At 46.7% G+C, this 15,983-nt stretch overlaps 1 protein-coding gene across 2 annotated transcripts in view; it reads right to left on the minus strand.

The window, feature by feature from the left end:
* Nucleotides 1-15,983, minus strand: part of LOC148474183 (neural-cadherin-like) — a 143,588-nt gene that overhangs the window by 27,559 nt on the left and 100,046 nt on the right. For both annotated transcript variants that reach the window (XM_088458988.1, XM_088458989.1), the window contains exons 19-21: nt 15,396-15,489; nt 6,538-6,719; nt 150-376 (exon numbers count right to left, since the gene is read on the minus strand). In XM_088458988.1, the coding sequence (XP_088315114.1) occupies nt 150-376; nt 6,538-6,719; nt 15,396-15,489 (503 nt within the window). The remainder of the gene's footprint in view (nt 1-149; nt 377-6,537; nt 6,720-15,395; nt 15,490-15,983) is intronic.

The raw sequence follows: 15,983 nt of genomic DNA on the forward strand, positions 1-15,983 counted from the left end.
AAATTCCATAACTACCATTAAAAAATTAAAAGAAAAAAAAAAACCTTTATACCACGACCAGCATAACATACCCAGGACGGGAGGCCATGGAGACGCAGAGTGCGTACAAGAGAGACAACTTCTGGCAGAAACTTGGCTGGAGAACCCACCTGGTCCCTGTGCGAGACAAAGGCACTCAGCAGTCGCTCAGCTCTGTAGTAAGAGGAGGAGCCCAGGACAGCCAGTCGCAGCTCCGTCACCCGCTCTTCGCTGCTCAGGCTGAAGATCTGGACATTTTCCGGCTGTGCCGAGACCACTTCCGCCAGGACCCTCCGCAGTTGGTCGCCTTTGCTTACCCCAAGCTGATCCTTCTGTATAAACTCTTCCGCTGTGACATCTAAAGAAATAAGTTCAGTAAAGGAAGAGAATGTCCATCCGAAACGCGTACAGCATGAAACGCGTACAGCATGAAACGCGTACAGCATGAAACGCGTACAGCATGAAACGCGTACAGCATGAAACGCGTACAGCATGAAACGCGTACAGCATGAAACGCGTTGGGCTTGTAATGAACAGAAACACTAATCACTATTGTAGGACTGTCAGCCTGTGATATTTCTACATGGCTCAGTCCATTTAGGCTCCAGCTCTTGCACTGTACAGGATGAATGGGTAACTTTTCTGACACCTCCTGCTTAAAACCCAAAAAGTGAGAAGGATCGTGAGACCCCAACGCATTAGTGGCATGGGCAGGTTCTTCCTGTGGTCCCGAGTTGCACGTATGACGCTGGCAATTGCGTCTGACTCCAATGGTCTGAAGTCTTATGCAAACATCCACCTGTAATCTGAGTCAGACGCATCTATGCACCTGAACCGCCTACAGCCCTCTGGCCGTGAGAGTATCCATCGTCACTAGTAACGGCACCTGCACCCAGGGCCGGAACTCACTTCCCGATCCTCTCATTAACTATGACGTAATGTCCTGGGCCAAAATTTATTTTCCATAATATAAATTTAATTTTAAAGTCTCTTTTGAGTGCCTTCTTTTCCAAATACTATATATATGTATGTATAATATATAGAATTGTTTGTCTATAGCTCCCCTGCCAGTAAGCTCCACCCACAGTTCCTGAACTTATTTTTCCAGAAAAATAGCCCTGCTTACACCTACCCCATGATTGGCCAGAAGATGCGACTGAAAATGGCGTGAGCTCTGCATACACTCAACTCAGGATAAGTCGCAACTCTGGCTACACTGCCCAAGGGACTCTGTCTTACGTGCAACTATCCCATTGCGACCAGTAATACCCATTCTGACGTTGAGATGCATCTGACTCAGAATCGCTCGGAAATAATCTACGCTGTGTATGTCGGCTGTGGCGTATACGCAGTTTGTAAAAAAAAACAAAACATGAGACGCAGTCATATTTGGATTTGCATGCATCTCAGAGTCAGGCCCTCTATGTATTGCTTATAAGGGTGTGCCCCCTGGAGGCTGGGATTAGGAGCTTGTAAAATGGAAAGCCATCCATGATAATCACACTGTCTTGCTACCTGAACCCCGATTAACCACTTGCGCACTAATGACATGGGGTCTCATTGTCCCGGTGTCTAATTGTTAGTCTTTGCCTGGAGAGAGGAGTCAGTCAGTTGGCAAAGTTGTAGATTTTGGCTCAGTGCATGCATTGGAGAGACTGAACCCAGTTGAGATTTATAAACAATTTGCGTATAACAAAAAAAACAAAAACAATGTATTAGAGAAGAGAGCAGGTAAGAACATTCTACAAGAAAGCCTGACAAAGGACAAAAGTCGGGACTTATGGTGCGTACACACTGGGCGATAAAGTGGAAGACTGAACGATAACGATATCGTTATCGTTCAGTCGTCCACTTTATCGTCCATTTTTAACACCAAAAAGATGAACGATGACGACGACGCGCGTTCCCGCGGGTCGTTCGTCATCATCGTTCATCGGGCTGACATGCAGGCCAACCTGACGATCTCATCAGGTTGCTGCATGTCAGGGAATGGGGGAGAGAGCCCGGCGCTGAACGATATCGTTAATGATATCGTTCAGCGGCTGTGCTCAATGTCATGAACGACATTGAGCACAGCCTGCCGGGGACAACACTACACGATATCGCTCAGGGAGCATATCCTGTAGTGTGTACCCACCATTGGGGAAATTTTCATGTGCTTCAAAAGATGTTTCCAACTCCCATTGAAAACCATGTACGTGAATCAACTTCGGTCACTGCAGTGATACTTTTTGGATAGGTACCTAAAGTTAAAAGCAGAAATTGGGGAACTTTTGGAGTTTTCATTATCGGCCACAACTGAAGGCCCGATATTTACCAATATATTATTTACTGAAATATTGTGAAAACTGTTGTTTTTATTAAACAGATCACATTTCCCATACCTGTAATGGGAGATGCGATCTGCTCAAACGTACTAATGTTAAAATGTCAAATAATTTCAGAGGGAGCCTTGCGATAATAACATCTTCAGATGGCATTATGCAGACTTCCATCAGTTTCCTGCTCTGCCCTGCCTGCATGCTGACAGGCAGAGCAGAGCCCGGATCTGGTTTGTGTGATCAGCCTGTGTGTCTATAATAGACCACAGGCTGATCACAGTGAAAATAGTTATAAATGAAAACATAAAACTTACCTCTATTCAGGGCAATGGTGTAACTAGGGCAGGGCGAGCGGAGTGTGTGCCCTGGGCGCCGTGGGACCGGCGACGCGGGGGGCGCCACCGGCCATGGTCCGGCCCACCCTAGTTAGCCACCAGTGTAGCGCTGACCGCAGTGAGTGCGGTCAGCGCTACACATTTACACAGGACCGGCGCTAGGCTTCCAGCGCCGGTCCTGTGCTGCACAGCTGAGCCCGTTCCCTCCCCCTGAGCACTTGCCCAATAGCGCTAGGAGGCAGGCTCAAGCTGTGCATAACACACGCATCGCCGCCAGCGCTGGCGGCGATGCGTGCGTCAAACAGCAGCCAATGAGAGTCAGATAGACTTTCATTGACTGCTGCACCACTGCAAGAGGCGGGCTTCCGTCCGGCTCCTGCAGTGGGTAATGGGACAGACGTCATGACATCATGACGTCTCTCCCATAATGCTGAGCGCGCCAGCCCGGGTGGACTGGCGGCGGGAGCGGTGTTGCGGACCGGAGCAGCAGTAGCGTGGGTTCAGGTAAGTATATTTTTATATATATATTCTTTAAACCTATCTGCACTACTGGGGGCACAACGGTGGAGGGGGGTGGCTACTACTGGGGGGACCTCTACTGGGGGTGGGGGCACAATGGGGGAGGGGTGGCTACTACTGGGGGCACCATTATTGGGAGGACCTCTACTGGGGGGGGCTACTACTGGGGGCACTTAATCGGGAGGGGGAACCTCTACTGGGGACTACTACTTGGAGGGGGGGGGGAACTACCACTGGGGGCATTATAAAAGGGGCCTACTACTAGAGGCACTGCACTGGGGGGACCACTACTGGGGGCAATAATAGGAAGGGCCACTACAGGGGGCACTGGATAGGGGGGATCACTACTGGGTGCCTGCATAAGGGGGACCACTACTGGGAAAACTGCATGGGGGGGACTACTGCTGGGGGCACTATATAAAGGGCACTGCATAGGGGGGGACTACTACTGGGGGCACTATATAAAGGGCACTGCATAAGGGGATACCGCTACTGGGCTCACTGCATTGTGGGGACTGCTACTGGGGGCACTGCATAAGGGGGAACACTACATGGTGCACTGCATTTGGGGTGGCCACTACTGGGGGTACTGAGTAAGGGGAACTAATTGGGGGCTGTATAAGGGGGACCACTACTGGGGATACTGTATAAAGGGCACTACTATGGGCCTGCATAAGAGGGTCCACAACTGCATACTGGGGGTACTGTATAAGGGGTACTACTGGGGTTAAGGTGCATATGGATAGGAATGTTCAGCGTGAAAATAAAAGGGGTGTGTCATGTTGACACGCCCCATTTTTAAGTGACCACGCCCATTTTTTTTTACATGCACGCCTCAGGCGCGCGCACATCGGGGGGGTGGAGGGCTCCCTTTTAAAATTTTCCCTGGACTCCAAATACCTTAGTTACGCCACTGATTCAGGGATCGGTGATCAGTGGGCTCCTTCTCTGACCTGGGATTTTCAATGCACCTCAACTGACCAGGTCACAGAGAAGGAGCCCACCGATCCTGGTGCAGGGTCCTTTCATTAAAATTATTTTCTATTATACTAAAAGAGCAAGCAGGGAGAGGAGGCCGGGATCCAGGCAGCGGCAGATCCAGGGGCCCGAGGCAGATACATCATGAAGGGGAGGCAATGAGGAGAGGAAAGGGGACTAGAGGCGGAGCAGGTTGGGGGCAGACGGACAGGAGATCCGACGCAGGCACATTCTCATGGAATTTTTTTGTGAAACTGTGGGGAGGGGATTCAGGGATTCCCAGGGACAGAGCTGTCCCTGCATGCGAATTGTACATTTGTGCGATATTTTCAAATACTGCAATGCGAATGTAGGTGAATGTGTCGCATCCCAAGTGCATCTGAGATACGGGTTGGGATATATATATGCCTGTAACTGTAAGTCATATAAGGGTCCAGCAATAGCACTGCAATGAGCTTTCTCATATTTAATGTTTAATGTATGTTATACTGTTATAGCAGCTTGTCATACACACTATTATTAATGTAGTCAGCTGCTGTGAACAAGAAAACTGATATAAAAATAGGAGTAGACCTTATTCTCCAAACTTGCCCCACCGTATATATTTCCTGCAGAACCCAACTATATTTACCATAACAACTAGTATCATGAATGAAGCTCAAACATCTACAGATACCAAGCACCATTACAGTACACACCAGACAATAGATAGTGTCATAAAATATATGACCGTGGTTCCCAAACTCTTCCAAATGGTTTAATTAGTACTTCAGTCAATTTGATTCAACCGTCTGTACTCAAGTCTGGATATTCTTAAAACCAGGACTGTTAGGATGACTTGAGTTTGGGAACATTTGAAACAGGATATCAAGACTGACCATTGTGTATTCTGTTGAATTTCCCAGTGATCCCTCTTTATACTGCCACCTTACAACGCTGACCACAAAGGGTATTACAGCAAATATAGTGCTATCGCTCTTTCACCCCCAGTGAACTCTGCTTAGAGTAACAATCTATATTTATAGCTAACACTGTAAGTAACTTTATCCTTCAAAACAATAGAACGTATTCCGCTATGTTACACGTTCACAGACGGACAAGTGACAAACAGGCAATTTGTTTTTCTTAACTTCTACCAGACTCCAGAACTACGAAAAAGGTGATCCTAGATTTGGCCAAAACATACTTAAAATGGTGAGTAAATAACGTCCCCTACGTTTATTTTCCATTACCATACACCAGTGTACATTATTTATAACTAATATATTTTCTGCCCATATTTATCATTGCAGGTTTTTAAAAATACAGTTAGTGCTAGGAAGTGTCTGTCTTTACCGTTTTGTTTATTAGGATATTGGAAGTTACAGTATAAAAGTTACTTTGCTCTCATCCTTTATATGGCGACAAACCTTATTTCTAACTTTGAATGTTCTTATGGTCATACATAGAAGACACATTATCCCATTCATAACTGTACCCTCGCCAACTCTTACTGTTGGAGCTAAAAAAGGAGGAGGGAACAAGGACAAAGGGATGAGATGGTTCAGGCGTAAAAAATTAAATCGCTGGGAATGAAGAAAGAAAATTTGATAATTGAGGTTGGAATGTGAAGGATCAGGATGGAAGGTGAAGGATCAGGATGGAATGTCAAGGATCAGGATGGGATGTGAAGGATCAGGATGGGATGTGAAGGATCAGGATGGGATGTGAAGGATCAGGATGGGATGTGAAGGATCAGGATGGTAGGTGAAGGATCAGGATGGTAGGTGAAGGTTCAGGATGGGATGTGAAGGATCAAGATGGAATGTGAAGGATCAAGATGGAATGTGAAGGATCAGGATGGGATGTGAAGGATTAGGGTGGAATGTGAAGGATTAGGGTGGAATGTGAAGGATTAGGATGGGATGTGAAGGATTAGGATGGGATGTGAAGGATTAGGGTGGAATGTGAAGGATTAGGATGGGATGTGAAGGATTAGGATGGAATATGAAGGATTAGGATGGATTGTGAAGGGTTAGTCTGGAATGAAAAGGGTTAGAATGAATTGTGAAGGACAAGGATGGATTGTGAAGGACTAGAATGGATTGTGAAGCATTACGATGGAATATGAAGGATTAGGAGGGATTGTGAAGGATTAGGATGAAATATGAAAGAATACAATGGAATTGGGAAGGACTAGAATGTGAAGGAATAAGATGAATTGTGAAGGATTAGGATAGATTGTGAAGGATTAGGATATATTGTGAAGGATGAGGATGGATTGTGAAGGACTACAATAGAATGTGAAGTATTAAGACGGAATGTGAAGAATTAGGATGGATTGTGAAGGATTATGAATAGAGATCAGAAGTAAAGTGTCTTCATACTTGTTAGTGCCAGAGAAATGGAGTTGGAGATGGCCTCGCTCTTTATCTCCTTCACATGAATTTGCACAGTGGATATAACATCTGGCCATATGCCGTCTGAAACTTTGACCGTTAGATTGTAAATTCCTTTATCACTGTTCTCCATCAGTAGGGTCCCTGTGTTATGGTCCAATAGAAAATGCCTAAAAAATAATAATATACAGTAGGAATTACAGGATATTGGGATATTTGTGTTATAAAGTATCAGCTTTATGAAAGTAAATTAGCAGAGGACATTACAGGCCTGCCAAGTGACTAGTGGGCAACAAAGAGCTGATCAGTGGACAATGTAGCGCTGCTCAGTGCTCTGTGAACAATGTAGAGCTGCTCAGTGTTCAGTGGACAACAAAGAGCTGGTCAGTGGACAACATAGAGCTTCTCAATGCACAATGCAAAACTACTCATTTCTCAGAGGACAATGCCAAGCCACTCCGTGCTCAGTGGACAATGCAAAAACCACTCAGTGCTCAGTGGACAAGGCAAAGCTGCTCAGTGGACAATGCAAAGCTGCTCAGTGCTCTGTGGACAATGCAAAGCTTCTTAGTGCTCAGTGCTCTGTGGACAATGCAAAGCTGTTTAGTGCTCAGTGCTTTGTGGACAATGCAAAGCTGTTTAGTGCTCAGTGCTCAGTGCTCTGTGGACAATGCAAAGCTGCTCAGTGCTCAGTTGACAATGCAAAGCTGCTCAGTGGACAATGCAAAGCTGCTCAGTGGACAATGCAAAGCTGCTCAGTGGACAATGCAAAGCTACTCAGTGGCCAGTGGACAATTCAAAGCTGCTCAGTGCTCTGTGGACAATGCAAAGCTGCTCAGTGCTCTGTGGACAATGCAAAGCTGCTTAATGCTCGGTGCTTTGTGGACAATGCAAAACTGCTCAGTGCTCTGGACAATGCAAAACTGCTCAGTGGACAATGCAAAGCTGCTCAGTGCTCTGTGCACAATGCAAAACTGCTTAGTGGACAATTCAAAGCTGCTCAGTGCTCTGTGGACAATGCAAAGCTGCTCAGTGCTCTGTGGACAATGCAAAGCTGCTTAATGCTCAGTGCTTTGTGGACAATGCAAAGCTGCTCAGTGCTCTGGACAATGCAAAACTGCTCAGTGGACAATGCAAAGCTGCTCAGTGCTCTGTGCACAATGCAAAACTGCTCAGTGGACAATGCAAAGCTGCTCAGTGCTCTGTGGACAATGCAAAGCTGCTCAGTGCTCAGTGGACAATGCAAAGCTTCTCAGTGCTCAGTTGACAATGTAAAGCTGCTCAGTGCTCTGTGGACAATGCAAATCTTCTCAGTGCTCTGTTAAACATGCAAAGCTGCTCAGTGCTCAGTGGACAATGCAAAGCTGCTTAGTGAACAATGCAAAGCTGCTCAGTGCTCAGTGGACAATGCAAAGCTGCTCAGTGCTCAGTGGACAATGCAAAGCTGCTTAGTGAACAATGCAAAGCTGCTCAGTGGACAATGCAAAGCTTCTCAGTGCTCAGTGGAAAGCTGCTCAGTGCTCTGTGGACAATGCAAAACTGCTCAGTGGACAATGCAAAGCTGCTCAGTGCTCTGGACAATGCAAAGCTGCTTAATGCTCAGTGCTTTGTGGACAATGCAAAGCTTCTCAGTGCTCAGTGGACAATGCAAAGCTGCTCAGTGGATAATGCAAAGCTGCTCAGTGCTCTGTGGACAATGCAAAACTGCTCAGTGGACAATGCAAAGCTGCTCAGCGCTCTGTGGACAATGCAAAGCTGCTCAGTGGACAATGCAAAGCTGCTCAGTGCTCTGTGAAACATGCAAAGCTGCTCACTGCTCAGGGGACAATGCAAAGCTGCTCAGTGCTCTGTGGACAATGCAAAGCTGCTCAGTGCTCTGTGGACAATGCAAAGCTTCTTAGTGCTCAGTGCTTTGTGGACAATGCAAAGCTGCTCATTGCTCAGTGGACAATGCAAAGCTGCTCAGTGCTCAGTGGACAATGTAAAGCTACTCAGTGCTCTGTGGACAATGCAAAACTGCTCAGTGGACAATGCAAAGCTGCTCAGTGCTCTGTGCACAATGCAAAGCTGCTCAGTGCTCTGTGGACAATGCAAAGCTGCTCTGTGGACAATGCAAAGCTGCTCAGTGCTCTGTGCACAATGCAAAACTGCTCAGTGGACAATGCAAAGCTGCTCAGTGCTCTGTGCACAATGCAAAGCTGCTCAATGGACAATGCAAAGCTGCTCAGTGCTCTGTGAAACATGCAAAGCTGCTCACTGCTCAGGGGACAATGTAAAGCTGCTCAGTGCTCTGTGGACAATGCAAAGCTGCTCAGTGCTCTGTGGACAATGCAAAGCTGCTCAGTGCTCAGTGGACAATGCAAAGCTTCTCAGTGCTCAGTTGACAATGTAAAGCTGCTCAGTGCTCTGTGGACAATGCAAATCTTCTCAGTGCTCTGTTAAACATGCAAAGCTGCTCAGTGCTCAGTGGACAATGCAAAGCTGCTTAGTGAACAATGCAAAGCTGCTCAGTGCTCAGTGGACAATGCAAAGCTGCTCAGTGCTCAGTGGACAATGCAAAGCTGCTTAGTGAACAATGCAAAGCTGCTCAGTGGACAATGCAAAGCTTCTCAGTGCTCAGTGGAAAGCTGCTCAGTGCTCTGTGGACAATGCAAAACTGCTCAGTGGACAATGCAAAGCTGCTCAGTGCTCTGGACAATGCAAAGCTGCTTAATGCTCAGTGCTTTGTGGACAATGCAAAGCTTCTCAGTGCTCAGTGGACAATGCAAAGCTGCTCAGTGGATAATGCAAAGCTGCTCAGTGCTCTGTGGACAATGCAAAGCTGCTCAGCGCTCTATGGACAATGCAAAGCTGCTCAGTGGACAATGCAAAGCTGCTCAGTGCTCTGTGAAACATGCAAAGCTGCTCAGTGCTCAGTGGACAATGCAAAGCTGCTCAGTGCTCTGTGGACAATGCAACACTGCTCAGTGGACAATGCAAAACTGCTTAGTGAACAATGCAAAGCTGCTCAGTACTCTGTGGACAATGCAAAGCTTCTTAGTGCTCAGTGCTTTGTGGACAATGCAAAGCTGCTCATTGCTCAGTGGACAATGCAAAGCTGCTCAGTGCTCAGTGGACAATGTAAAGCTGCTCAGTGCTCTGTGCACAATGCAAAGCTGCTCAGTGCTCTGTGGACAATGCAAAGCTGCTCTGTGGACAATGCAAAGCTGCTCAGTGCTCTGTGCACAATGCAAAACTGCTCAGTGGACAATGCAAAGCTGCTCAGTGCTCTGTGCACAATGCAAAGCTGCTCAATGGACAATGCAAAGCTGCTCAGTGCTCTGTGAAACATGCAAAGCTGCTCACTGCTCAGGGGACAATGTAAAGCTGCTCAGTGCTCTGTGGACAATGCAAAGCTGCTCAGTGCTCTGTGGACAATGCAAAGATGCTCAGTGCTCAGTGGACAATGCAAAGCTTCTCAGTGCTCAGTTGACAATGTAAAGCTGCTCAGTGCTCTGTGGACAATGCAAATCTTCTCAGTGCTCTGTTAAACATGCAAAGCTGCTCAGTGCTCAGTGGACAATGCAAAGCTGCTTAGTGAACAATGCAAAGCTGCTCAGTGCTCAGTGGACAATGCAAAGCTGCTCAGTGCTCAGTGGACAATGCAAAGCTGCTTAGTGAACAATGCAAAGCTGCTCAGTGGACAATGCAAAGCTTCTCAGTGCTCAGTGGAAAGCTGCTCAGTGCTCTGTGGACAATGCAAAACTGCTCAGTGGACAATGCAAAGCTGCTCAGTGCTCTGGACAATGCAAAGCTGCTTAATGCTCAGTGCTTTGTGGACAATGCAAAGCTTCTCAGTGCTCAGTGGACAATGCAAAGCTGCTCAGTGGATAATGCAAAGCTGCTCAGTGCTCTGTGGACAATGCAAAGCTGCTCAGCGCTCTGTGGACAATGCAAAGCTGCTCAGTGGACAATACAAAGCTGCTCAGTGCTCTGTGAAACATGCAAAGCTGCTCAGTGGACAATGCAAAGCTGCTCAGTGCTCTGTGGACAATGCAAAGCTGCTCAGTGGACAATGCAAAACTGCTTAGTGAACAATGCAAAGCTGCTCAGTACTCTGTGGACAATGCAAAGCTTCTTAGTGCTCAGTGCTTTGTGGACAATGCAAAGCTGCTCATTGCTCAGTGGACAATGTAAAGCTACTCAGTGCTCTGTGGACAATGCAAAACTGCTCAGTGGACAATGCAAAGCTGCTCAGTGCTCTGTGCACAATGCAAAGCTGCTCAGTGCTCTGGACAATGCAAAGCTGCTCTGTGGACAATGCAAAGCTGCTCAGTGCTCTGTGCACAATGCAAAACTGCTCAGTGGACAATGCAAAGCTGCTCAGTGCTCAGTGGACAATACAAAGCTGCTCAGTGCTCTGTGAAACATGTAAAGCTGCTCAGTGGACAATGCAAAGCTGCTCAGTGCTCTGTGGACAATGCAAAGCTGCTCAGTGGACAATGCAAAACTGCTTAGTGAACAATGCAAAGCTGCTCAGTACTCTGTGGACAATGCAAAGCTTCTTAGTGCTCAGTGCTTTGTGGACAATGCAAAGCTGCTCATTGCTCAGTGGACAATGTAAAGCTACTCAGTGCTCTGTGGACAATGCAAAACTGCTCAGTGGACAATGCAAAGCTGCTCAGTGCTCTGTGCACAATGCAAAGCTGCTCAGTGCTCTGGACAATGCAAAGCTGCTCTGTGGACAATGCAAAGCTGCTCAGTGCTCTGTGCACAATGCAAAACTGCTCAGTGGACAATGCAAAGCTGCTCAGTGCTCTGTGGACAATGCAAAGCTGCTCAGTGCTCAGTGGACAATGTAAAGCTGCTCAGTGCTCTGTGGACAATGCAAAGCTGCTCAGTGGACAATGCAAAGCTGCTCAGTGGACAATGCAAAGCTGCTTAGTGCTCAGTGGACAATGCAAAGCTGCTTAGTGAACAATGCAAAGCTGCTCAGTGGACAATGCAAAGCTTCTCAGTGCTCAGTGGAAAGCTGCTCAGTGCTCTGTGGACAATGCAAAACTGCTCAGTGGACAATGCAAAGCTGCTCAGTGCTCTGGACAATGCAAAGCTGCTTAATGCTCAGTGCTTTGTGGACAATGCAAAGCTTCTCAGTGCTCAGTGGACAATGCAAAGCTGCTCAGTGGATAATGCAAAGCTGCTCAGTGCTCTGTGGACAATGCAAAACTGCTCAGTGGACAATGCAAAGCTGCTCAGCGCTCTGTGGACAATGCAAAGCTGCTCAGTGGACAATGCAAAGCTGCTCAGTGCTCTGTGAAACATGCAAAGCTGCTCACTGCTCAGGGGACAATGCAAAGCTGCTCAGTGCTCTGTGGACAATGCAAAGCTGCTCAGTGCTCTGTGGACAATGCAAAGCTTCTTAGTGCTCAGTGCTTTGTGGACAATGCAAAGCTGCTCATTGCTCAGTGGACAATGCAAAGCTGCTCAGTGCTCAGTGGACAATGTAAAGCTACTCAGTGCTCTGTGGACAATGCAAAACTGCTCAGTGGACAATGCAAAGCTGCTCAGTGCTCTGTGCACAATGCAAAGCTGCTCAGTGCTCTGTGGACAATGCAAAGCTGCTCTGTGGACAATGCAAAGCTGCTCAGTGCTCTGTGCACAATGCAAAACTGCTCAGTGGACAATGCAAAGCTGCTCAGTGCTCTGTGCACAATGCAAAGCTGCTCAATGGACAATGCAAAGCTGCTCAGTGCTCTGTGAAACATGCAAAGCTGCTCACTGCTCAGGGGACAATGTAAAGCTGCTCAGTGCTCTGTGGACAATGCAAAGCTGCTCAGTGCTCTGTGGACAATGCAAAGCTGCTCAGTGCTCTGTGGACAATGCAAAGCTTCTCAGTGCTCTGTGGACAATGCAAAGCTGCTCAGTGCTCTGTGGACAATGCAAATCTTCTCAGTGCTCTGTTAAACATGCAAAGCTGCTCAGTGCTCAGTGGACAATGCAAAGCTGCTTAGTGAACAATGCAAAGCTGCTCAGTGCTCAGTGGACAATGCAAAGCTGCTCAGTGCTCAGTGGACAATGCAAAGCTGCTCAGTGCTCTGTGGACAATGCAAAGCTGCTCAGTGCTCAGTGGACAATGTAAAGCTGCTCAGTGCTCTGTGGACAATGCAAAGCTGCTCAGTGGACAATGCAAAGCTGCTCAGTGGACAATGCAAAGCTGCTTAGTGCTCAGTGGACAATGCAAAGCTGCTTAGTGAACAATGCAAAGCTGCTCAGTGGACAATGCAAAGCTTCTCAGTGCTCAGTGGAAAGCTGCTCAGTGCTCTGTGGACAATGCAAAACTGCTCAGTGGACAATGCAAAGCTGCTCAGTGGACAATGCAAAGCTTCTCAGTGCTCAGTGGACAATGCAAAGCTGCTCAGTGGATAATGCAAAGCTGCTCAGTGCTCTGTGGACAATGCAAAGCTGCTCATTGCTCAGTGGACAATGCAAAGCTGCTCAGTGCTCAGTGGACAATGTAAAGCTACTCAGTGCTCTGTGGACAATGCAAAGCTGCTCTGTGGACAATGCAAAGCTGCTCAGTGCTCCGTGGAAAATGCAAAGTTTCTCAGCGGACAATGTAGATCTGCTCATTTGCTCAGTGGACAATTGAGAGCTGCAATAATGTACATATCAATTAGAGTTCTCAGTTTAGCAAACAAAACGGACACACAAGATGGAAACATGAAAACAATATGAGCATGAGATGAATATGTCCAGTATATCAATTATTGTTCTACAGGGCAGGACATTAGTACTGAGCACCTACTGAAATATAAAGCCTACATTATAAACTGGGGACAGTTTTTCCAATCATTATCACAAATACAGAGAATTTCTCTATTGTGAATTATTAATGTATCTTGCAATTCTCAGCTAATTCTAAAAGGGGTGCTTACCCTTCTGATAACGTACATCTATTAGCTTGTATCTCTTACTAAATTAAAACTTCCTGGCCCTCTTCTGCGTTCCGTACATCTGTATTATCAGGCAGAGTTGTTTTGATTGACTGCATTGGGCTACAACTGATAATGAATTTCCTGGGCATACAGAGCTATTATACGTAGTAGAAGTTGCTGGAGGCCATGTACTAAGTAATAAATAAAAGTGATACGATGATGGAACACTCTTCATTTCCTCTGCTACACAATACTTCCAATGGAATGAGAAGTGTAGTATCTTCTTCATCCCTACACCCAATAGGATACATGACATCATTTCACAGCTGAGTGTGACTGAAAACCGGTCAGTTTGGGAGAAATGCGTTAGGTCTTCTGTTCACATCCTTATAGCTAATTTGCATACATAAAAACAGAACAGATACATATGAAGTTGGCGAAGTACAGTATTTGTAGACATGAGACGGGAGGTAGACAGGGTCCTGCTCATGAGGGCTTACAGTCTAAACCAGTGTTTCTGAAAACTGGGTTCCGCGAGACGAAAATCCTTAGTGGCGGAAAAAAAAAACATATTGGCGTCCTAAATTTGTATGTCCCACTTAAAATCTGATGGCAATATTTAGCAACACCATTCCACCACTGATCATTTGTGGACAATCAACTATTGCACCTATACTTCACACTAGAAGATCTTTGTTACGTCCCCGATTGCCTGTTACTAAATGTTGCACGGAAAATTCTATGCGACATTCCACACAAACCACTCCTCCACTAATAATGTGTGGACAATCCTCTATGGCACTAATGCTTCACACTAGAACAGAGGGTCCCAAACGTGGTCCTCAAGGCTCCCCAACAGTTCAGGTTTTAGAGATATCCATGGTTGAGCACAGGTGACTTAATTCGTACCTCAGTCAATTTGATTTAACCACCTGGATATCTTTAAAACCTGAACTGTTGGGGAGTCTTGAGGACCACGTTTGGGAACCTCTGCACTAGAAGATCTTCGTGCACCGAAGACTCGTTACTAAATGCAACATAGCTGGTGTCCGGCCTGGCATAGAACTTTCTAAGTGGCATTTAGTAACAAGCCTTCGGTGCACTAAGATCTTCTAGTGCAGAGGTTCCCAAACGTGGTCCTCAAGGCTCCCCAACAGTTCAGGTTTTAGAGCTATCCAGGTGGTTAAATCAAATTGAATGATGTACTAATTAAATCACCTGTGCTCAACCATGGATATCTCTAAAACCTGAACTGTTGGGGAGCCTTGAGGACCACGTTTGGGAACCTCTGCACTAGAAGATCTTAGTGCACCGAAGGCTCGTTACTAAATGCCACATAGAAAGTTCTATGCCAGGCCGGACACCAGCTATCAGTCAGTAGGCAGAATTCACTATAGAGCGAATGAGTTTTTAAGTGCTTGTTTTTGTGAACGTTCGTCACAGATAAGTAGCTAAATTGCGTCAGTTTGACAAGGAAATAATATGAAGAAGATCAGGGCAGCAGCTACTTTACAAGGTCTTTAGTTAAACTGGTACAGACAGGTAGGGGTTCCTCAGTAAGTTCTGTACCTTTTTTTAGGGGAACCACTGGGGTAGAAGGAGAAGGCAAAGCTAGAACTATAGTGGGACTCATAGTGGAGAATGACACTGCAGCTGGTAGTACCCAGTGGCGGTAGTGTCAGCTGGGGGTAGGATAGGCACAGTAAAAGGATGGTAAATTGCAGGTTTGGAGACAGTCTGGTCAGGCTGGGTAGGTAGCCAGGAGTGAGAGATGGTGACCAGAGAGGGGGTGGGGATGAGTATGGCGTGATGAAGTGTATAATGGGGAGCAGTTGATGAGGGGTTTGTAGGTGAGGGGGGAGTAGCGCTTGAACTGGATGGACATGAACCACACTCCCCATTTGTGAGTGTGAATGGTGACATGGAGCTTACGCAGGCATCTCCGAGGCGGCAGTATAGGTTTTATTATTCCAGTCGTCTTCGTCTGGTGCATAAACCTTCCCAATCTCAGCCTGGGATGGAGGCGCTGTGCAGAGGAAACAACAAAATAATGGGGTCATGTACAATCATTTCTTCATGAGGACCTTCCTGGATTACTGCAGCTAGAAGTTATGTGAATAGGCCTCATATTTATTACCAGTTATTTATATAGCGTACACATATTCCGCAGCGCTTTACAGGGAATATTTGGCCATTCACATCAGTCCCTGCCCCAGTGGAGCTTACACTCTATATTCCCTACCACATGCTCACACAGGTTCATTTTTGTTGGGACCCAATTAACCTACCAGTATATTTTTGGAGTGTGGCAGGAAACCGGAGCACCCGGAGGAAACCCACGCAAGCACAGGGAGAATAGACAAACTCCACACAGTTAGGGCTGTGGTGGGAATCGAACCCACGACCTCAGTACTGTGAGGCAGTAATGCTAACCACTACATCGTCTGTGCTGCCCTTCCAGGGGGAGAAGGGGCATATGAATATGCTCTTGCAGTCTCAGGGCCTGATTCAGAGCCGGAC

This window comes from Taudactylus pleione, unplaced genomic scaffold (assembly GCF_031769625.1).
Source record: "Taudactylus pleione unplaced genomic scaffold, aTauple2 ptg000885l, whole genome shotgun sequence".
NCBI lineage: Eukaryota > Metazoa > Chordata > Amphibia > Anura > Myobatrachidae > Taudactylus > Taudactylus pleione.